The following is a 24,961-nucleotide window of genomic DNA, read 5'->3' as shown; positions in this document are numbered from 1 at the left end:
CCGATGACAACAACGAGCGAGTAACTTAGCCAGGCATACCATTCTGTTAGAGTGGTTTGAGTATTTCCAGAAAGCTGGCTGTTCCAACGTAGATGCAAATTTGGCAGAGAAATCTTTAATCTTAGACTGTGGGCACATGCTGATTATGAGTGAGAGGCAAAGAAATGAGGCTGATAATGCTCTTTCATACTTCTCCTTCATCTCCTCAGGAGAAGTTGTTCTACGAAACATGCTCTATGAATACATTGTAGACAAGAGAAAGTTAACGCTGGAGCCATGCACTTGCTCAGGCAGAGTACTTTGTTTAAAGTGTTGAGTAGCAAAAAGCAGAAAATTGACAATAATGGAACTAAATGGTATGAGCCAAGCTAAGTAACTTAAGCTAGTCTAAAGTTTCACTATAATAAGAACTGCCTCCATCCTTCCATTAAAAAACAAGATTACACCTCACGGTAATCAAACCAGAATATTTTGCAGATGCACGGATGTGAGGCCATGCACAATACCATGCAGCCAGCTTGCCATGACCTAGAATAATTGTACTTATAATCGTTCCGCGCCATGATCTCTCTCACAATCATGATCTCTCTCACAATCATTATCTCTCTCACAATCATGATCTCTCTCACAATCATTATCTCTCTCTCACAATCATTATCTCTCTCACAATCATTATCTCTCTCTCACAATCATTATCTCTCTCACAATCATGATCTCTCTCACAATCATGATCTCTCTCACAATCATGATCTCTCTCACAATCATGATCTCTCTCACAATCATGATCTCTCTCACAATCATTATCTCTCTCACAATCATTATCTCTCTCACAATCATTATCTCTCTCACAATCATTATCTCTCTCACAATCATTATCTCTCTCACAATCATTATCTCTCTCACAATCATTATCTCTCTCACAATCATGATCTCTCTCACAATCATTATCTCTCTCACAATCATTATCTCTCTCACAATCATTATCTCTCTCACAATCATGATCTCTCTCACAATCATTATCTCTCTCACAATCATTATCTCTCTCACAATCATTATCTCTCTCACAATCATGATCTCTCTCACAATCATTATCTCTCTCACAATCATTATCTCTCTCACAATCATGATCTCTCTCACAATCATTATCTCTCTCACAATCATTATCTCTCTCACAATCATTATCTCTCTCTCTCACAATCATTATCTTCAACCGTGCTAGATTATTGGTGTGGTAAGCTAAGCATTATTATTCAATAGGATGGCAAGGTGGTCTCATGGTGTAGTGGTTAATGCGCCTGTCTGCAAAACCGAGTTCAGTTCCAGCTTTTTCCTTACCGTATTTTCTCGCAATAATTGGAGATACAGATGACAGACAAAAAAGCACTAAGACGTTATCAGCGGGAACCGGCATACATTATTTGCGGATATTATTATCATATTATTATACATATATCAAATGTTGTATAGAGGGGTTTACAAACCCATAGTAATTATCTAATGCAAATGCCCCCTGATAAAAAACAACAAAATTCTATATGCATATTAAAAAGTCGCAACAAAATAATATATGTTAACCTCATTAACTATAGTTACCTACAGTAACTTTAGTGTATTTAGGGGATATGATCTGCAATAAAATGCAACATTACAATGTACTATGTACAGTACGTACCGTAGGAGTACTTACCTTCGAGACAGACGTATAACATAAACTTTAAGTTTAACTTAAATAAATTTAGCTTACTAAACACACTTAAAGCTAAGTTTTAGTACTTTACTAAACTTTAACATCATCTAAAATTATATCACCTATCTGTTTAGGATTTAGTTTTCACGATAACTTATAACGAATAACGCTGAACTGAAAGATAACGAGCGTCGTATATTTTCTAGGCATTGTGGGAGGGATTTCCGCGAATAGCATGTTGGCATCTTTGTTATTCCGATGTATTCAGCACACCAACTGCCAAATTTGAATTTCAAGAGAACTTGTTGTTGATGTCGTATGGTGAAAAAAATGTCGTATGGTGAGAGTGAAAAATCATCGCGTTTCACATCGTAAGACGGAAAAATCATATAACAGGGACATCGTAACTTAGGGAAGCACTGTGTATATCCACACACATACAAGTAAATACTGTATACACACATATATATATATATATATATATATATATATATATATATATATATATATATTCCAATGTAGTGTGTTAAAGCTGCCAGATAGTGCTCAATGAGTGGTCAGAGCTTAAATATAAAATTTATTCATGTAAAACCTTAGATAAAAAACAACTTCATTACTATTAGTTTCAGGTCTGTTACGCAGACAATCATCAGATAAAATTGTTTTGGTCCAACTGAGTTATATATGTAAGGGAGGTGTAATTACTATAACGACTGATAGCTATGTAATTGCATTTCGTAGTGTGTATTTAGTAGAATGTCGGCATTTGGAAGCTAGCTCGTTACGCTTGTTGAGTGAGCTCATTTCTGGTTTTGTGAGGATGATGTACTTTTCTGATATGCACAGGTTACAACGCTTGGTGGCTGGGTCGTATGGCCTTGCGTGTTGAACGATTTTCCATTTAATTGTATACGGTGTGTTCAGGCCTTTTAGCTGCCAGATGTAGTTACTAAGCTCTGTGGCAGATTGCTTGTCCTGGTGACAAGCAATCTGCCACAGAGCTTAGTAACTACATCTGGCAGCTAAAAGGCCTGAACACACCGTATACAATTAAATGGAAAATCGTTCAACACGCAAGGCCATACGACCCAGCCACCAAGCGTTGTAACCTGTGCATATCAGAAAAGTACATCATCCTCACAAAACCAGAAATGAGCTCACTCAACAAGCGTAACGAGCTAGCTTCCAAATGCCGACATTCTACTAAATACACACTACGAAATGCAATTACATAGCTATCAGTCGTTATAGTAATTACACCTCCCTTACATATATAACTCAGTTGGACCAAAACAATTTTATCTGATGATTGTCTGCGTAACAGACCTGAAACTAATAGTAATGAAGTTGTTTTTTATCTAAGGTTTTACATGAATAAATTATATATATATATATATATATATATATATATATATATATATATATGCATATATGTGTATACAGTATATACCCGTATGTGTGTGTATATACACAGTGCTTCCCTAAGTTACGATGTCCCTGTTATATGATTTTTCCGTCTTACGATGTGAAACGCGATGATTTTTCACTCTCACCATACGACATTTTTTTCACCATACGACATCAACAACAAGTTCTCTTGAAATTCAAATTTGGCAGTTGGTGTGCTGAATACATCGGAATAACAAAGATGCCAACATGCTATTCGCCGAAATCCCTCCCACAATGCCTAGAAAATATACGACGCTCGTTATCTTTCAGTTCAGCGTTATTCGTTACAACTGTAATCCCAGTAGTCATTGGGGCACTGGGCGCAATAACACCGGCGCATAAAATGTGGCTTGCCCAAATACCAACAGCAATCAACTCAGGTGAGTTGCAGAAAAGTGCGCTATTGGGAACAGCTAAGATCTTGAGGCGAGTGCTCAAACTCCCAGGTCTCTGGTAGGAGACCCGAGTTAGAGCAGAATTTACCACCCATACGGGTTATCCGGGGTGAGGAAACAATTTTTTATATATATATACATATATATATATATGCAAACCATTAAGTAATAATAATTTACAGTTGACATTAAAACATCACACCTGAAATGATAAAATTAAAAGAAATCTTTACCTTTAATTTCAATAATTTAATGTGCTAAAAATAAACTTGCACAAAATGTTAGTAGATTTTATCAGAAAGTGTCGCTATTTTTCTATCATTTGCAAATGTTTTTGATGTTTATGGTGATTTGACTGTCAGGATGTTTCAAGATTAAAATTGACAAAATTTGATCGTGGTTCAAATACTCAGTAGAAAATTACGTCCCTAGCTGTTATCGGTGCGATAATCGATATCAGTCATTGCATGCGAGTTGCAGTGTTACGAGTCTCTAGTCCGTCGGTCTTTTTGCAACTATAGATGTCATAATGGCACTCTCGCTGAATCTAAGCGTTTTAATCGCAATCGAGTTTTATCGATTTCAATCTTGAAACATCCTGGCAATCAGATCACCTCAAACATGAAAAACAATCGCAAATGATAAAAAATACCGACACTTTCTGATAGAATTTGCTAAAACTTTGTGCAAGTTCATCTTTGAGTCATGTAAATATAGAGACTTGTAGAGATGAGTCATGTAATGCAGCAATATAGAGACTTGTAGAGATGAGTCATGTAATGCAGCAATATAGAGACTTGTAGAGATGAGTCATGTAATGCAACAATATAGAGACTTGTAGAGATGAGTCATGTAATGCAACAGCAATATAGAGACTTGTAGAGATGAGTCATGTAATGCAACAGCAATATAGAGACTTGTAGAGATGAGTCATGTAATGCAACAGCAATATAGAGACTTGTAGAGATGAGAAACACGCAGCTGTATTTAACAGCATATTTCATTTGAATTGTTAAAACAAAAAGTGAGATAGAGTTCCACACGGGCCTTGAAAATAGTTTGTCTCACAGCTTCGTATCTAGTGTACAACAGGACAAGATGCGGTTGATAGAACACACCCAAAACTGTAATCAAGTCATTGTACTCAAATGAGTCCACATCTCTTACTAACTAGAGTTCAAGCGAGCAGCTATGGAACCTCAATGAGTAAAATGGCGATATGTGATATGCAGGGAGGCAAGGCTATAAAGAGGTATGCAAAGACGTCTCACTTGCTGTCACTCAGTGTCTCAGGCGAAGCATTGAAGAGCATGTCATAGAGGTACTTGATAATCTCTGCATGACAATAAACAACTGCCTCTGTACTTTTCGTCTCCGAGTTGAATACACTCTGGAATGCTGATCTAGCGGCCGATGCTGCCGGAGCATGGCCATCACAGAATGATAGCATCCATGCGCCTGCAATACACCGATTAAGCGAAGGTAATATGGACAAATAGCAGGCTACAGTCAATTGGTCAAGTAGCAGGCTACAGTCAATTGGTCAAATAGCAGGTTACAGTCAATTGGTCAAATAGGAGGCTACAGTCAATTGGTCAAGTAGCAGGCTACAGTCAATTGGTCAAGTAGCAGGCTACAGTCAATTGGTCAAATAGCAGGCTACAGTCAATTGGTCAAATAGCAGGCTACAGTCAATTGGTCAAATAGCCGGCTACAGTCAATTGGTCAAGTAGCAGGCTACAGTCAATTGGTCAAATAGGAGGCTACAGTCAATTGGTCAAATAGGAGGCTACAGTCAATTGGTCAAATAGGAGGCTACAGTCAATTGGTCAAGTATAGCAGGCTACAGTCAATTGGTAAAGTAGCAGGCTACAGTCAATTGGTCAAGTATAGGAGGCTACAGTCAATTGGTCAAGGATAGGAGGCTACAGTCAATTGGTCAAATAGGAGGCTACAGTCAATTGGTCAAGTATAGCCTCATGTTTCAAATATTTACAACAGTGTGAAGCCACCAGAGGAAACTCTAAAAATATGAACTCTTCAAAGCTTCATATTTTTTAAGTTTATAAGGTCTTTCGTAATACTGCAATCAAGAATTGCAGTATTACCAAAATTATTTCAATTAATTTATCCTCTTTTATAGCATAATATTTAGCATTTCTGTGTTTTGAAGTTTTATCAATAGGTGGGCAACTCCCAATTTCCCAAACTAATGAAAGCTTTATGAACTCTCAATTTGAAAAAAGCCTCCACATTTATCATGCCGCTTAGAGAATGTCCGGTGTTGCCCAGGTAGTTAAAGTCTCTGCGCAGAAAACTTATTTTTCTTTAACATATACAACATTTACTATTCTAACATTTAAACTTCATATACAAACGATGTATATGAAGTTTAAATGAGAATGTAAGAACGGCTTAGCGCTTGTTAGTAGACTCGCGATTTGAAAGGTGAGAGTTCAAATCCAGTATGAAGGTGATTTTTAGTTACTAAAACTTTATGGCTATAACTGAACAAATAACAAACAGTGAGATTTATCCACATATAAATCTCAGTGTTTGTGTTTTTGTTGAACTTTGTGTCATTATAGCAAATAAAATCTAGCAACGACAAATCCAGACACCACAGGATTTGATCTCGAACCTCCATACCTAGACGTGTTGAACCTCCATACCTAGACGTGTTGAACCTCCATACCTAGACGTGTTGAACCTCCATACCTAGACGTGTTGAACCTCCATACCTAGACGTGTTGAACCTCCATACCTAGACGTGTTGAACCTCCATACCTAGACGTGTTGAACCTCCATACCTAGACGTGTTGAACCTCCATACCTAGACGTGTTGAACCTCCATACCTAGACGTGTTGAACCTCCATACCTAGACGTGTTGAACCTCCATACCTAGACGTGTTGAACCTCCATACCTAGACGTGTTGAACCTCCATACCTAGACGTGTTGAACCTCCATACCTAGACATGTTGAACCTCCATACCTAGACGTGTTGAACCTCCATACCTAGACGTGTTGAACCTCCATACCTAGACGTGTTGAACTTGACCATCAAGCTAACAGAATACAATGGATTCATTGAGCCAAAATAATCATTACATCGGTTAAGATACTCATGCTTTTAAAGCGCATGCTTTTGGTTAATAACTAACACTGTTAACCGTTACGCGTAACGATTGCTAAGCTGGCCCACAACAAGGGTATTGTTTTATTAAAGATTTCAGTAAAGATCTAGCTTTCCAGGTGAGTTACTCAAACTCATAAAGTAATTATTCTATTCTATTGCCCGTGCAATGCCGGGCCTCCGGCTAGTTGCTAGCATATATATGGTATATATACGGTATATATATACACACGAAATATATATATTATTTTATATTATAGTACTATATATATATTTCTATATATTAATTTATATTAAAGTATATATATTTGTAATTCGGCTAGTATATGACTAAAATAGGAATTGTGCATCGCCGATATCCAGACCAAAATCTGCAATTGTCATCAGTTTTGTTACGAAAACAATCATGCAACAACAATCTCGATTGAAATAACTCAACTCATAGGAGGGTGGAACATTATAAATGATTATAGCAAGGTATTTGCAGAGAGTGGAGCTGAGTCTAGAATAGGTGCACACAGAATAAGTAGCTGCACTAATCCTCAGAACTACTTAAAGGCAGTCGATTGGCACAGGTGTTAGAATGTCGGTCTACCAAACTGAATGTCAAAAGTTTAGTCTCGCTGAATGCAATCTTTTACCTTAAGTTATAGGAATTTTATGACATATAAACTGGAAAATACATGTAAATGGCCTAATCAGTTCTAAGATCTTCTCAAACTCACCTTTTTGGCCCTTTAAACAGAAGAAACCTAAGTGAAACCTAACATTAATTTAATGACTGTACAGTAACTGTAGTATTATTGGTTTATAGCAAGAACTTTCTTCTTTTTTATAACTTTCATTTTAGGATTTGTGGTTACGGTACTTTTACGTAAAAGGGAAGACAACTTCAATGCCCATTTAAATCGATTTTTTCACTTTTTTATAGATAGCAAGGTCAATGCTGCAAAGAAAAAAATAAAAAAGAATTATGTCTGAAATAAAGTAAAACAAAAAATATATTTACTGTAGCAAGAGCCGTGATCTGTCTGTCTGTTCGTCCATTTCTCCACAGCCATAGGTTAAATGTTTTTGGAACAGATTACTTACGGTGTAAGTGAGTCTACCGTACCAATATAATTATGGGTGCTCTGCTATCCAGCCCAACTTTTGTTGCTATTCCCCGTAAGGAATAAGTCTATCATGTAAGCTCTAGCATCGTCAAAAGCTCCGTTTTATTGCTACTGTTTCTTATTAATCAATTTTTAGGTTCCTTTTACTTGCTGCAAATATTATAAAATGAAGCAGACAAAATCTTCCATTTTACCTGCACTGGAATATATACCGGTATATATGGGTCGCGGTCACAGAAACCATGGTTAAGTCGCAAATCACGAAATTGAGTTATTCGACTTTAAAGTTGCACTAACTGAATTTATAATTTTGATAAGGATTTTTGTAACTTGTGCTTCTGGACCAATCAAAGAGTGATCTTTCTGAATCTGAAGTCAGTTTAGATAATAAATGTCTTGAAACCTCGGAAAAACCCCTTAAAACCGTTGCTATGCTAAACAGGAAGTACTGAAAAATGGCGTCCGGAAAACGTGATCGTTTCTTTTTTGTTGATTTGAAGGATAATTCTGACATTTTGGACACTTATAATGAGTACTTTGGTATTCTAACTGATGCCAAAAGCAGTGTAAGTAAAGGGAATGACCATGATATATTCCTAACCATTCATATAAGATTTTTACAATATTTAATTATAAGAATAAGTATTTGATTTCATAAGATTTGATTATAAGAAAAATTATTCGAATTTGCAAGATCAAAGTATAGAGTGACCGATGATGTGCAATATGTTACTGTTATTATTTTTTTTAACATTTTGTTGATCATACTACGATTGTGCTCAATATCGCGGCACTGCCAAGCCGTTTTTAATATCTGCAAAATTAGGTAATACATTTTCTTATAGATATACAGCCATTTCTATGACAACCAGCCAAAATCTGTTTAAATTTTTAAATTCAGAATAATTTTTTTGATATAAAAACAGAAATCTAGATAAATATCACAACCTCTTAATATTGGTTGCTATGACGTTTTGAAATGTAAACAAAACTGTGCATCGGTTTTCGTTTCTCAGACTTTAACACCAGTTTTCTCGGAACTAGGTTTTCGCACTGATGGTAAACATGCATTCAGTTTATTGACCATAAAATCTGTTGTAATTAAGCTAGAATCAAATTTTTTTGTGCAAAATAATTGTGAGAATTTTTTCCTTCTGTTAATGCAGATAACTCTAAATTTTATAATCCCGACTTAACCATGGTTTCTGTGATCATGACACATATGAACTCTTCTGTAAACAATATATAGAAAATCTGGTATGAAAAAGATTTGAGCCTACCATAAGGCAATTTAGTTTTAGCATAAATAATGAGAATGTGTAAAGTATTTATTGTTTACAGTTTCGACACATATTTCATGTCACATATTTAGGCGTTTAGACTCGTGCTGCTTTATTCCCTTCTGATTGAACTGCGAGTTTGTCATTGTAATCATGTGGGAGGTACATACATACCAATTAGCTGTTTCAGATACGGAGCAAGATTTCTACCAGATCTACTAGCAACCTCCTTGAGGGCGTTATGTGCTGCCTCCCTAACTCTGTGGTCATAATCCTGAAAAGAATGAACTATTCATATCAGATGCAAAATTTAAAAGCAGCCTTTAACACTTTTTTAAAATGCAATTTGATAAAAAATTAATTTTTAATAGTTGTAACAATGATGTTCATGGCTTTGGCTTGCCTATATATTTCTAGAGACTTATATATTCAAATCCCTGAGTTCTGTTTTCAACAAAATTATGCAATTATACCTTTGCTATTATTGCAACGTGTGAAAAATGTAAACAACTGCCCTGAGGAATTTAAAGGCACAGCTACCAGTTACAGTCTCATATCATAGACCATAAATTGATATGACGCTAGAGTGGAGATTGGCAAACATTTTAAAAACTTTAAATGTGATTTGAAAAAGTTGAAATGTTAATTGAAGGAATGGATGACTACTGATTGCGCAACATAAAACTCACAATAGCGAGTTTGCTGTATATCCGAGGCCAGTACTTCAATGCCTCAGTCAGTACATCGCTCTCTCTTTCTTGACAGATCTCATTGAAGTTCTGCAGAGCCTACAAACCATAAAATATGGAGAGTGGTTCAGACTCAGCGTGCACCATAATTCTGATGTCATCATTAGTTGATAACTTGATTTTTATGTGAGGTAGTTATACAGGTCTTGACAGGTGCCATGACAGGTGCCATGACAGTTATGGTTGAATTTCATTTTCTTGAGAAAATGAAATTTAAGAGTGTTTTTCGCAGCACTGACAGTTTTTTAGTCCGAGTCTCACATAGACTGTTGTGTTTAAGAAGTGCTTCTCAAATAGTGGGGCGCCCCATCCAATCCCCTCAGGGAGGTGTGAGGCCCCAGCAAGGAGACCATGTTTGGCCTCAAAAAACATGATTTTTCATTTTTACTGTCTTAGAATAAAGTGTAACTGCATCGCCAAAACATTAGGAGACAGTAGGCTCTTATTGTCAGAGTGTGCGCAGGAAGCCATCAGTGTGGAGCTTCACAGAGCATGAGTATTAAGTGTTAAATTTTTTTCTGTTAAAATTAATAAAGTTATTCGCTCATGTATGTTGGTCAATATTTCTTTTTCTCTTTAACGTTAACAAAATACAGTATTATGCAAAGGTGTACTTACAACAATTTTATAGACAAATGATACTATTGATAGTCGCAAGCGGGTTGAGAGCATGATATGTTTGCTTCTTTTTGGGGAACATGACAGAAAATAATTGACAAGCATTGCCTGTAAGTGAGTGTAAACATGACGTTAGAAATTCAACTATTGCAACTAAACACACTTCTTTTGGTCCAATAGTCCCTATGTCTACATGATGTGAACATATGGGATTATTATCATAACAAAACATTGGTATGAGGTACAGAGTCATGTTGAATTCTGTGAGAATACAGCAACATGCGTAATTTCTCAATGTCTATAATGCTGCTGTGGTAGAGTCATCTCTATAGCTAATAGAATATATATGAAGAAGCAGCGTTTGGTTGATAATAGCACGCTATGGCAGCAATAGCAGTCTGTGATATATGTTGTTGGTCATATATATGATCGCTAGCAAGTCACATCACATGCAAATTTGCATGCAGTTTATTTGCATTTACAGTACGGCTAGTAGAGATGATAGAATTGGACTGTAAACAAAGAGAAAGCAACTCCATTTTCTAAATAAGATGTTTGCCCATGCTAACCTTGAGTTTAGTGACAGCATCTCGCTTGGTAAGGCGCTTCATAACCATACGTAGCTCACCATCCCCGCATTCAGTGTTGTCAGCTGCCTGGGTACTGACAGGGACATAGCCCAAGCCTCCAGAAAGTGACTCAAATCCTCTGAATCCTGTCCGCAGTTCTCCGGTGGCTTCCAACAGTTGAGCAGCATGACCACTAGAGGCAGGCTTAAATTATACAGGTAAAAGTTTTTAAAGATTTATCCTGTAAAAAGCCAACCTGCAAAAAATTTGCAGGTGCTTACCATAATTACATAATTTTATAGGCACACGTGATTAGCTAACGCAAAGATGTTATGTTACAAATGAAGAAAAGTATAAGATGTGCTGTTCTTAATATGCATATTTATGACATGTACTATTTCACTAGGTCCCTAGAAACATCATAAAAAAACAATTAGGATACTACAAAAGTTTTAGACAGAGCAAAAAATTTACATTTTTGTACCACAGTAGCCTATTTAGGCGGTGGCAGATTTACTACACTTAATACACTGAACACACTTTTTGCATCGTATAAACACAATGACAGCTGAAGGAGAGTGATGGTTTTAGTAGCTCACTTTTAAATTCCCTTTAGTTCGATGAGCTTCTTTTTTCTTACCACCCATGTTGTGTTTCTAACATCTGATGACAACGAGCTTCTCTCTGCAAGAAACACTTTTTTCCTTGTTATAAAATCTCTAGTTTCACACATTACTTTGGTTGTTCAACAGCTTAAATCGGCCATCAAATAGTAAAAGATGATATACGAGCATTTAACAAATATCAAGTTTTCTTTAAAACAAAAAATAAGCGCCAACAATACCTAAAAGGAAAATAGCGATTTATTCATTTTTCAATATTAACCGTAAGGCAAAGTGTTGTCAGTTTTCGTTTTCAGAATGGGTCTGCAACTCCAAGTGAAAATAAAAGCAAGTATAAAACGAACGGATCATAGATAACAGAGATAACGGTAAAATGATAAATGATGTACAGTCATTGCTATAGTTGCTAGTTTAGTGCACCCAATGGCACGTTTCATAGTCGTTGCACCACTTGGAATAGCATAATTTTGCAAGGCTTCATGGTTCTGGGTTGGGCTTTAAAAAAACAGCTATTTAGCGCTGTCAATATAGCGAAGGCTAGGTTTTGGCGACTTTATTAACAGGAAGTTGATAACAACTTTTCTCATTTTGCCTTATGATGGATTCTGATTCTGACTCATCGTAAATGAGGATATGAATTGTCTTGACAACAAATTTTACTGATTTAGCAGGTAGAGGATCACAAAATATTGTATTGTGTGTTATTATATATACATGTAACAGTGCATTTTAAACTTTTTGTTTCGAAAGTCAGGTGGTATTTAGGGTTTAAAAAGAAGTTTGAAATAGAAGATTGGGCTAAAGCAGCGAATGTGAGACATTAAAATTCTAACTGATATAGAGAAATGAGACTTAATTGTTTGTTTGGAATGAATGGGCTGTGTAGTGGGCTGTTTTTGCTTATTTTAAGAATAAACAGGTTTTCCCTTTCAGTCCATGATAGTAGCAAGCACAATGAACTACCTAGTCCAAACGTGTTTGTGTGACGCGTTATTGTAGATTTCGTCATGTTACAATCTTTAACATAGTATCTTATGCAGTTTTGTTAAAATATAACACATAGTTGTAGACAATTTTGGACTACGTATTACTAACGTAAAAGAGAAAGTTTAAGATACATATTAACAGTTTGAGATATAGTTCTGAATAATGGTTGGAGTCTTGTTATTAGAGATATATGCAAACTACATGCATGCAAACATAAATCACAGTGTTGGTAGTTTGATTTATATACTGCTAACGTATTGGGAGACATGCATGTTGTTCTTGATCATTTGTTTTTCTGCAAATTTAATATTAGTAATTCATCTGAAATTTGTGGCGATTATTTTACTTAATTGCAAGTATAACATATAAAAGTTATTAAGGTAAATTTTATTGACTATTGCTGACTCTCGCATTGATGTGATTTTGTCTTTTGTCTCCACATAAATGTTCATTATCTAAAAATTAAGATTGGAGATAGATTCTCCAACTGTCAGCTCCTGTGAACAGACCATAAGTAGGCCTAAATAAAACCTAAGAATATGCTTATCCAATCTTTTTGTGCATGGAAGTGTTTTGGCACAATCTAGGAAAATCAAATAATGCTTGCAAACACTTAGTTGTTGTGCCTGGACACCCTCACAGATAGTTTGAATTGTTGAAGATATTATTTGGTAGGCTTTCAACCAAATATATATATACATGTATATTTAACATAGTTTTATGTAATTATAGTTCATTTGTGCTAATCACATAGCTGAGTTCTTCTCAGGAAGATTTATGTTACTGAATTGTTTCAAGAGTGCTACTGTCTTGCTACCCTAATTATCACATATCAGTTCTACAGTCCAATGCGATTTTTTAAAAGTTGGAATACCAAATGTTCGAATGTTAAAGGTGGACGATTAAGTATCAGTCATATATTTACTATCAGCATACAGCTAAAACATACTCATTTTGCTAAGTTAGTCTACTCAGCCCATTATTTAATTGCACATCAAGTCATACAATATCATATGCCTAACTTTGTTGCAGCTTACCACTACTGCAAATGAAATATTTCAATTGATGTATCATATCATTAAAAATACTCACCAGACGCTGACTCATTTATATAGTCATCCACGATTTCTTCAAAATACTCTACAAACATGACATAAAAATTGCTATTTTGCATCTTTTTTGAAAGCCTTGTTTAGCTAGACATTGCTAGTGGTGATTCCATTTCATTGAATCTGGAGATAAATTAACTAGGCAAGCTTTATATTTTGTTCCTAAAGGTATTTATATTACAAAGAGTTTCAGCAATCTAATGAAATAACTTGAGAGATAAGCCATGAACATTGGTCTTTGGAGATCAATAGCACAATTAATAGGCCTACACGCTGGAGGTATCATGGGGCGCTTAAAGCGATATATTTAATTACTTATAGTATTAAAAGGATGAATGTAGAGGAATTTTTAAAATAGTTCTTTTATTATTTAGTGTTTTTTGAATTGTGTCAAGAAAATCCTCCCACAAAAAACTTGTTATTTGAAATAGAAAAACATTCAACTTGGCCATCAGTATGGATGTTTAGCTTGAAACCCGAATTTTTTTTGTCGAAGTAGTGCCAAATGATTTCATCAAGGTAGTTATTTGCAACCATTTCATCCTGTGCAACATGAGTCAAAACCTGGTCTTATTGCAGTTAAATAATGCTAAGTTTTAAAGAAAATCCATATTTTTTTGCTTAGCAGCATGTTTTAATGACCACTACATCAAATACAGTTTATTTTAGAAGGTTCTAGAGTGTCCATCATAAAAGGTAGTCGTATCGTGATTATGTAACTCACTCTCTAATATCTACAAGTAATTGAATTAATCTAGTTTCTAATAGAATATATGGAAGAGATATATTAATATACTTGCAAATACTATAGCAATGTTGGTGTGTAGCATTTCATGTTAACCAGTATTTAAACATTAAATGCCTATAATTTTGGGTACGAAAGTGTAAAGGTGGCTTTACTAAGAAGGTTTAACATTTGTGAAATAATTTATAGATGAGCTGAAATAAGGGAGGAGGAAGATGCCATCCGATGCAGATATCCGTAACCTTCTTATATCGGTAAGTTTGTATTCTGTTGGTAAGACATTCGATTTGTGTTTGTCAATAACTGCTAAAAAGTACCATGATTGGCGGAATAGTCGAACTTTCTTAGTTTTTACAATAAGTTCTGCTAATAAGAACTGCCACCAAAGCTGGGGTTATTGTTTTTCCAATAGAAACTTAAGAAAGTTTATTGGGAAAATGTTCCTGGTTTTGGGATCTGAATGGCTTATCATTTTATTCCTGATCTTTCAGTATGTAGAGTTTAAACTGCTTTAGTAAGCTCGAACATGTCTCATTTCTATCAGTTTATCAAGTGTATACAAGTTGCATTCTTACTTATAATTTTTTATTATCAGTGACGTCTTGACTTACCATCATGTCATAGGAGTTTTTTATATACAGTTTAAAGTTTTAGCAAATGTTTGTCTCAACATAAGAAGAAATTTCCAATAAAATAACTCTCAAATTTCTTGGAACATGAAGTACTGTTACAAGCAAAAATGAAACATTAAGTGTAAGCTCGGATAAGTTATAACACATATTTCTAGCACTTTACTAACAGACCTGCCCAGTTCTGAGAGTATACTTCTGTTCACATGTCTCCGTGTAGCAATAAAACCAACCCATTGCTGAGAGTATACTTCTGTTCACATGTTTCCGTGTAGCAATAAAACCAACCCATTGCTGAGAGTATACTTCTGTTCACATGTCTCCGTGTAGCAATAAAACCAACCCATTGCTGAGAGCATACTTCTGTTCACATGTCTCCGTGTAGCAATAAAACCAATCCATTGCTGAGAGCATACTTCTGTTCACATGTCTCCGTGTAGCAATAAAACCAACTCATTGCTGAGAGCATACTTCTGTTCACATGTCTCCGTGTAGCAATAAAACCAATCCATTGCTGAGAGCATACTTCTGTTCACATGTCTCCGTGTAGCAATAAGACCAACCCATTGCTGAGAGTATACTTCTGTTCACATGTCTCCGTGTAGCAATAAAACCAACCCATTGCTGAGAGCATACTTCTGTTCACATGTCTCCGTGTAGCAATAAAACCAACCCATTGCTGAGAGTATACTTCTGTTCACATGTCTCCGTGTAGCAATAAAACCAACCCATTGCTGAGAGTATACTTCTGTTCACATGTCTCCGTGTAGCAATAAAACCAACCCATTGCTGAGAGTATACTTCTGTTCACTTGTCTCCGTGTAGCAATAAAACCAACCCATTTCTGAGAGTATACTTCTGTTCACATGTCTCCGTGTAGCAATAAAACCAACCCATTGCTGAGAGTATACGTCTGTTCACATGTTTCCGTGTAGCAATAAAACCAACCCATTGCTGAGAGTATACTTCTGTTCACATGTCTCCGTGTAGCAATAAAACCAACCCATTGCTGAGAGCATACTTCTGTTCACATGTCTCCGTGTAGCAATAAAACCAACCCATTGCTGAGAGCATACTTCTGTTCACATGTCTCCGTGTAGCAATAAAACCAACCCATTGCTGAGAGCATACTTCTGTTCACATGTCTCCGTGTAGCAATAAAACCAATCCATTTCTGAGAGCATACTTCTGTTCACATGTTTCCGTGTAGCAATAAGACCAACCCATTGCTAAGAGCATACTTCTGTTCACATGTTTCCGTGTAGCAATAAGACCTACCCATTGCTGAGAGCATACTTCTGTTCACTTGTCTCCGTGTAGTAATAAGACCAACCCATTGCTGAGAGCATACTTCTGTTCACTTGTCTCCGTGTAGTAATAAAACCAACCCATTGCTGAGAGCATACTTCTGTTCACATGTCTCCGTGTAGCAATAAAACCAACCCATTGCTGAGAGCATAGTTCTGTTCACATGTTTCCGTGTAGCAATAAAATTTTCTAGACAGCATTCAAAAGTTCAGTAGCATATATAACTGCTTAGACTGGTCATTAATCATGGTCATATATGTATGATACAATTGTAGGTACAGAAATGTCCCTGTGTTTCTATTTTTAGTACAAGTATAACAGTCAGGCCTTTGCTGACATTAGGGCTGTCACTAAGAGTTTCACATCTCTTCAAGTATTTAAGAAGCAGTTTGGTAAGTATTTATTTGTTATAACACATTTATGAATAGCGTATTAGGGGTCATTACTTTTTGTGAATTCAATAGTAGAGGGGGTGTTCAGATGTTTCTGGTTATTAGTTCCGCCCATGCAACACCCTTAACTGGGTAAATGTCTGTAGAAACTAAAAGAATAAGAGTAAAAATGAATATCATAAACACTGAGTTGACCGTCAGTTCACTCTACCTCATGCACGGCTGACTTTGAGTTGTGCTCTCTCCGGAGTGACCCTTGACTCTAGGTGTTTCTGTCACAGCGATGGTTGTGATTGTGCTCTCTCAGGAGTGACCCTTGACTCTAGGTGTTTCTGTCACATAGATGGTTGTGATTGTGCTCTCTCAGAAGTGACCCTTAACTCTAGGTGTTTCTGTCACAGAGATGGTTGTGATTGTGCTCTCTTAGGAGTCACCCTTGACTCTAGGTGTCTCTGTCACAGAGATGGCTGTGATTGTGCTCTCTCAGGAGTGGTTCTTGACTCTAGGTGTTCATGTCACAGAGGTTGTTGTGATTGTGCTCTCAGGGGTGACCCTTGACTCTAGGTGTTTCTGTCACAGAGATGGTTGGGATTGCGCTCTCTCAGGGGTGACCCTTGACTCTAGGTGTTTCTGTCACAGATATGGTTGTGATTGTGCTCTCTTAGGAATCACCCTTGACTCTAGGTGTCTCTGTCACAGAGATGGCTGTGATTGTGCTCTCTCAGGAGTGGTTCTTGACTCTAGGTGTTCATGTCACAGAGGTTGTTGTGATTGTGCTCTCAGGAGTGACCCATGACTCTAGGTGTTTTTGTCACAGAGATGGTTTTGATTGTGCTCTCTCGCTAATTATACTTAGCTGTATTCTCAATCCTAATAACTACAGTGTAAAGTTATCATAGATATAATAACACTCAACAATTGTATTGACAGATGGAGCGCATTTAGGTGTCTGTGAGCGAATTCTGTGTCCCGCAAGCAAATTTGAATGAGAGAAATATTGAGTTGGTTTGTAAATCATAAATACAGCAAATTGGCTGCTTATTATGTTTCCTGTCATTTTTTCATTAAAGTAGTTTTTTAAAGTTTGTAAGAGCCACCATAGCTATTAAGTAGCCTTGTAGTATTTGCATATCATTCAGTACTTGATGATGATCTAAGCATGCCTTACCTTGTAATAACATTTGATACTGTATTAATCTAAACTGCGGGCTGTTGTTTAAATGCGCCCATTCTCATCAATAAATGTAAAATCTAAAATGATTGTGCATAATTTACAAAAAATACTTTAAGAAATGCCATCAAAGCTAAGTATTACAGTCAGTTGTTATCAAAGATTGTAAGTGAAGCATGTCTTTGTTGATTTCTCAACTGATTGTACCACCTGCATTTCAACAGTAGTGTTACCTTTGCTTATACGTGTAGCTTTGGTGTCAGTTCAACTGTAGTGTCACCTTCACTTATAGTTTTAGTGTCAGTTCAACAGTAGTGTCATCTTCACTTATAGCTTTGGTGTCAGTTCAACAGTAGTGTCACCTTCACTTATAGCTTTAGTGTCAGTTCAACAGTAGTGTCACCTTCGCTTATAGCTTTGGTGTCGGTTCAACAGTAGTGTCACCTTCGCTTATAGCTTTGGTGTCGGTTCAACAGTAGTGTCACCTTCACTTATAGCTTTGGTGTCAGTTCAACAGTAGTGTCACCTTCACTTATAGCTTTGGTGTCAGTTCAACAGTAGTGTCACCTTCACTTATAGCTTCGGTGTCAGTTCAACAGTAGTGGCACCTTCGCTTATAGCTTTGGTGCCAGTTCAACAGTAGTCTCACCTTCGTTTATAGCTTTGGTGTCAGTTGAACAGTAGTGTCACCTTCACTTATAGCTTTGGTGTCAGTTCAACCGTAGTGTTACCTTCACTTATAGCTTTGGTGTCAGTTCAACAGTAGTGTTACCTTCACTTATAGCTTTGGTGTCAGTTTAACAGTAGTGTCACCTTCACTTATAGCTTTGGTGTCAGTTCAACCGTAGTGCCATCTTCACTTATAGCTTCGGTGTCAGTTCAACAGTAGTGTCTCCTTCATTTATAGCTTTGGTGTCAGTTCAACAGTAGTGTCACCTTCACTTATAGCTTCGGTGTCAGTTCAACAGTAGTGTCTCCTTCATTTATAGCTTTGGTGTCAGTTCAACAGTAGTGTTACCTTCACTTATAGCTTCAGAGGCAGTTCAACAGTAGTGTCTCCTTCATTTATAGCTTCGGTGTCAGTTCAACCGTAGTGTCATCTTCACTTATAGCTTTGGTGTCGGTTCAACAGTAGTGTCTCCTTCATTTATAGCTTTGGTGTCAGGTTGCTTAAAAACAAACAGCAATAGAAACTAGATTGCACAAACTCCTAAACTTAAGGAAAGAAGCTTTTCTCAAAGCAGGGATTTCCACCCAAAGGTCCTTGAAGCTGTTTGATGTATTGATTGTACGTTACTAAACAGTATGCGTTTAAACTGCTGAGAAAGTTTACACATTTACCTAACTAGAAAAACGCACCAGTTTTCAGTATAGACTTTCAACGCCTGTCTGTAAAATGAGAAATGTGATTGACAAATTGCTATAAAAAGTTGTTTAAGAATGCGATCTAAATGTCAGACTCGGAGAGTTTACAGGAATAATTGGAAGTCTTTGAACTCCATGAAGATGAGCCGTTCAATTATGGCTGGCCCAAAATATATTCCCCTAAGTGTACCCTCCTCACACAATCCGAAATATTAAAGTGATGAGTGATGCTAATAGTAGAGTAGTAATTGGCATAACTACTCTACCAGAGTTGTGCTAATGTGGTACTTCTGCATTGATTAGCTCAACTTGGTGACCCACTTTGCTCATACATCTAGGTCTAAATGACTTGTCATTGTGTGTCTAGATTCACTCTCCCTGTTTGATGGGTATTTTGCTGTACAATATATTTTAATTGTAATACAAATACTGTTGAAAAATTCTCATCTTATGAATATAATTATGGTCTTGTTCTAACTAAATCTCACCTTTTGATGGTGGAATAACCTCCATAATAACAATGAGGGAATGACTCCTATGGTAACAATAAGATTGTAACTTTCTTAGTCGTAGCAGTGAGGCTATAATTGTTTACAGTAACAAAGAAAGAATGATACCCATAGTAACAATTAGTGACTAACTTACGCAAAAACAATAAGAGAATTAGCATTCATAATAACAATTAGGAGACAACCCTTCTACGGCAACAATAAAAGAATAACTCTCATATTGATGACATTTTACTTTTGTCGTAACCTCTCCTCTATGTCTTGGAACAACCCGATTATTTTAGGCGAAGGTGTGTGAACTTACTCCTATGGTAAAAGAACAATAAAGATGTTAATATACAAGCTCTTCAATTTAATGAAGGAAGTCAACAGGTTTTACTGGCCTTATAAATAATCCTTAGGAACAGGTGTGGTGTAGTGGTTGACACCGTGGACTACCAAATGGTAGGTCAAGCCCGCCACGGAATGTCAGGAAGGGCAATCTAACTTACATTATTCCTGCGCTAAGGGAGACAACCCTGACAGAAAATCTAGGGCAGGCAATAAGGAGGCTACCTCAGTACCCTTACAAAAAATTCATCAACGGTCTAATTCAATTACAGAAAACGATGATATGTCTGTCTACGGTGAAACGCTCTTTTAACTAAGATGCTATCTTTGCATCATTGTAGGTTGTCTAAGTTATCTTATTGTTGTTCATTGTAGTATACAGAAATGGGGAAAGCAAACAGCTCGTCTGTCTAGACGGAACCATACCAATCAAATACAAAGGTGACTTCTGAAGTTTCGCAGTTTTAAACCACCTGTATTATTCTATTGGGTTCCTTCTAGTGCACGATTTGTATCCAAAGATTAACTGTTGGTCTGGTGTGGAGCTTTGCTTCTTTCAAAACACTATAAGGATTACATTGCATTTTATTGAGTAAAACATCCTTTGCTTTGCAGCCAAAACATACAACATACCCATAATTATATGGACACATGAGACTCACCCATATAATGCTCCCTTGGTGTTTGTGCAACCAACTGCCACTATGAACATCAAGGCTGGTAAACATGTTGATCAAAGCGGATCCGTCACGATACCATATCTTAACGAGTGGCGATATGTAAGTTGGGCTTGTTAGTTAAGTCTTCCTCTTTTTGTCGCCATAAACAGATGTTACACTGTCTACTATATGGTCTCAGTTTACAACTCTGCAATACATTTGTACAGTTGATGATTTATTGGATGTTTGGTAGTCAGGTATTGGTTGGCTCGTCAAAGGTAAATCAGATCATCATGTTTGTGTCGCCGTGTGCTGTAGTTTGTCTTCTAGAATACTTGAGACACCTCTCTTGTCTTTGGTTGCAATTGAGAAGTCATTGGATATGCAGTCGTGTAGCATATAACAGGATGGTTTGGTAGCTGAGAGCTTACTCTTGCGCTAAACTGGTTTTTAGTCAGAATTGTTGTATGATTATCTCCTGTTGTTTGCTCTCTATTTAATGTTCACCTATAATTTATCATATGCATAGGGACAGTCAGATACGCACACGCTCGTGTCTGTCTTGTGTATGGTTTTTGGAGAGGAGCCTCCGGTGTTTGCCAAGTCAAAGACTAGGGCGCCGCCTCCAGTCCCTTCTGCGAATCAGTCAGCCACTCAAAACCAACTACCATACCCTATTTGTAAGTTGACTTTTTCCTACTATCTTTATACCTTATTCACTCAGTATCTAGGCAGTGAACAGCTATAGAGCTAATGAGGATATCTCATGATTGTCCCAGCTGCCTATTGGAGGGTCTATATTTAATATCTGTATTCATCTGGGTGTCTGTCACGGGTGTGTCTGCCTCTATAAAAATAACTTTTTGGGAATAAGTATTGATATCTCAGTACTAATTCTCTCAGAAGAAAGTACCTTGTCGGTAACTAATATCTATGATATTTTACTTAGGGCTGCTTTATTGTAGTCGTTACATTGACCATTTCCTTATGGATTATTTCCTAATTCGCTTGATGCGGGTCACGACAGTCAGATCTTGGTTTACATTTTCACAGACGTACATGGACAGTTTCAGCGCTGTTACTAGAGTTTAAGTAACAGGTGCTTTTAAAGGACTATACCGTTTGTGTACATATGCATAACCCGACACTATGTAGTGAATTTACATGACCCAAGGCTGGGTAAGCACATGGGTATGATTCTTGGCTGCATATGCAGAGCACTCCAGAACCACTGCGTTGTAAAGCACAGAAACCTCCATTTACCTGCATTATATTATTACTATAGTAATTCTTGTACTTATGAGCTCAACCTACAATAGTCATAAGGCTCTTTAACATCCAGTTAGATTCTGTCATAACACATATTCTGTCATAAGTGTTGTCTTTGGCAGCGAAGAACTTTGGTCTGTTTATCATCTTTCTCAAATAGATGAGTCTGCCAACAAACCTTGTCTATGAGAGCTCATCTCTCATCTAGCTGGTAGCTTACACGACTGCGCACTTATAGGTTGTATATTTCTATTGACCTTAGTTGACTGTTGATATATGTAGACATTACCTCTCTCTCATATCATTCATGAGTCATGTCGTCACTTCCCTGAGATCAGTACAGTGAAATCTCAGTTCTCAAACGCTTCCATTTTCGATCAAAATATTTGAGATTTGTTCGTCTCGGATCTCTAACATAAATTCGGTTTTCGACCAGACCGGAGCATGCGCATTTAAATTAAACATTCGGAACAGCTCCGGAAACAGCATGGAAACATTCGTTAACAAAGGAAAAAGCAAGTTACACTTCATAAATCTATTACAAAAAAGAAGGAACCATCTGAGACGAAGTGATTCTAACGAAGAGATTTGCTAGAGAGACAACTCCTCCAGTCGAGCTACCCTAAATTGTTTTGGAGGAGGATTCTCCTTCATAGATGTGAAGTAGACTTGCCATTGCTATTTATATTTTCTTTTTCACACAACTTTTGATGTAACTGATCTGCTGTATCTGGGGCTGTTTCGTCATCAATTTTTGGTATTGGTATTGTATCGTAGAATGTTTTAAATGTTTTAAGAGCAAAACATACGAAAAGTTTACTTTTTGTTTCTGTTTTCATCATCATAGGTAGAAAATCTTTTATTAAAAATAAACACGATTGTATATTTACCCGTTTTTATTGACAGTACAGTTTATGGTGTGAAATATTAAAAAAATACATTACTGAAGTTGTTATTTCCACTTTGAATGGATTAAAATTTACATATATTAATTCTAATGGGAATAATTGTTTCGGATCTTGAACAACTCGGTTTTCGAACAACCTTCTGGAATGGATAATGTTCTATAACTACTGTATTACGAAGTAACATGTCATAAGGTAGACAAACATTTATTAAATGGGCCAACATTAACCCGCTGCCTAACACTGAGTTGTCTTTATTATTGTTAATGTTGAAATGCTGTTTTCTATCTGTAATCACAGTTGCAACAACTGGTTTCTGCTTGCCAAAAGAAATAAAAATAATGACTCTGCTGCGATAGAACACAGGCTAAGCATCTGCGATGCTCAATGGTCACAAGAGTAATATCTGCCAGTCTTAATTCTGTACGATTCAAGTCACGCTTAAAACATTTAAGATGTTCTTCCTATCGCTGCGTAGCTAGAAATAATGTAGGTGACACGACTCCAATTGTAAACAGTGAATGTCTTATTTGGCATCAGATAATACTTGAAGCTATGATAAACTGAACAGCCTGTAAGACTCTCCTCATCACCTGTCATTTAGGACCCTGCTATCTAATAGATCATGAATTTAGAGTTCTTTAATAGCCATCTCTGCAGACTTAGTGTTTCAGTTCTGATGTAGCTGGTCGAATCCTTTTAATCTACACATACAATAAATTGTTGATAGGTTAAACTGGAATCATTGTCAGCTGTATATGTTGGATGAAGGAATGGTAGACCTAGTAGGGTTGAACATGAACTCATGGATGCATTTGGTAATGTTGAGTTCAACCTGCTGACCTAATCGACAATAATTGAGTTCTTATCTTTGCTCTACATTAGTACAAGGTAGCCGCTCCCTTTCAGATAAGAACTATATTGGCGTATTTCAAATGCTATCTTGTTTACAAGTGGCTTAATGTGTGTTCAGCAAAACCTCTAAATTTTGATTTTAGATTTGGACATGGATCATTTTTCTTTCCTGATATTAGAAGTTATTAATTTAAAAAGACAGCTATTGATGTTATTCAATGTTTAGATTTAATCTGTTCTTTTTACCATTCATCAGTCGTATCATTGTATCTACAGCTGCATTCATCAGTCGTATCATTGTATCTACAGTTGCATTCATCAGTCGTATCATTGTATCTACAGTTGCATTCATCAGTCGTATCATTGTATCTACAGTTGCATTCATCAGTCGTATCATTGTATCTACAGTTGCATTCATCAGTCATATCATTGTATCTACAGTTGCATTCATCAGTCGTATCATTGTATCTACAGCTGCATTCATCAGTCGTATCATTGTATCTACAGTTGCATTCATCAGTCGTATCATTGTATCTACAGCTGCATTCATCAGTCATATCATTGTATCTACAGTTGCATTCATCAGTCGTATCATTGTATCTACAGTTGCATTCATCAGTCGTATCATTGTATCTACAGTTGCATTCATCAGTCGTATCATTGTATCTACAGTTGCATTCATCAGTCGTATCATTGTATCTACAGTTGCATTCATCAGTCGTATCATTGTATCTACAGTTGCATTCATCAGTCGTATCATTGTATCTACTGCTGCATTCATCAGTCGTATCATTGTATCTACAGCTGCATTCATCAGTCGTATCATTGTATCTACAGTTGCATTCATCAGTCGTATCATTGTATCTACAGCTGCATTCATCAGTCGTATCATTGTATCTACAGTTGCATTCATCAGTCGTATCATTGTATCTACTGCTGCATTCATCAGTCGTATCATTGTATCTACAGTTGCATTCATCAGTCGTATCATTGTATCTACAGTTGCATTCATCAGTCGTATCATTGTATCTACAGCTGCATTCATCAGTCGTATCATTGTATCTACAGCTGCATTCATCAGTCGTATCATTGTATCTACAGCTGCATT

At 36.6% G+C, this 24,961-nt stretch overlaps 2 protein-coding genes across 3 annotated transcripts in view; one reads left to right on the top strand and one right to left on the bottom strand.

Annotated features, from left to right (window-relative positions):
- The window catches only part of LOC137403747 (E3 ubiquitin-protein ligase listerin-like), a 70,930-nt gene extending 59,003 nt beyond the window's left edge, over positions 1–11,927 (bottom strand). The window contains exons 1-7 of the mRNA XM_068089772.1: positions 11,842–11,927; positions 11,597–11,681; positions 10,998–11,201; positions 9,751–9,849; positions 9,236–9,335; positions 4,803–4,989; positions 40–220 (exon numbers count right to left, since the gene is read on the bottom strand). Coding sequence (XP_067945873.1) covers positions 40–220; positions 4,803–4,989; positions 9,236–9,335; positions 9,751–9,849; positions 10,998–11,201; positions 11,597–11,644 — 819 coding nt within the window. The 5' untranslated portion in view covers positions 11,645–11,681; positions 11,842–11,927. The remainder of the gene's footprint in view (positions 1–39; positions 221–4,802; positions 4,990–9,235; positions 9,336–9,750; positions 9,850–10,997; positions 11,202–11,596; positions 11,682–11,841) is intronic.
- A 268-nt stretch (positions 11,928–12,195) lies between these two features.
- LOC137403769 (tumor susceptibility gene 101 protein-like) overlaps positions 12,196–24,961 on the top strand; it is a 36,295-nt gene continuing 23,529 nt past the window's right edge. For both annotated transcript variants that reach the window (XM_068089804.1, XM_068089803.1), the window contains exons 1-6: positions 12,196–12,291; positions 14,651–14,715; positions 16,706–16,790; positions 20,541–20,606; positions 20,781–20,944; positions 21,354–21,504. In XM_068089804.1, coding sequence (XP_067945905.1) covers positions 14,677–14,715; positions 16,706–16,790; positions 20,541–20,606; positions 20,781–20,944; positions 21,354–21,504 — 505 coding nt within the window. In that variant the 5' untranslated portion in view covers positions 12,196–12,291; positions 14,651–14,676. The remainder of the gene's footprint in view (positions 12,292–14,650; positions 14,716–16,705; positions 16,791–20,540; positions 20,607–20,780; positions 20,945–21,353; positions 21,505–24,961) is intronic.

The sequence above is a fragment of the Watersipora subatra genome, chromosome 9 (genome assembly GCF_963576615.1).
Source record: "Watersipora subatra chromosome 9, tzWatSuba1.1, whole genome shotgun sequence".
Classification (NCBI taxonomy): domain Eukaryota; kingdom Metazoa; phylum Bryozoa; class Gymnolaemata; order Cheilostomatida; family Watersiporidae; genus Watersipora; species Watersipora subatra.
Note: the sequence above shows the minus strand (reverse complement) of the source record. Positions and strands in the feature narration are given on the sequence as shown.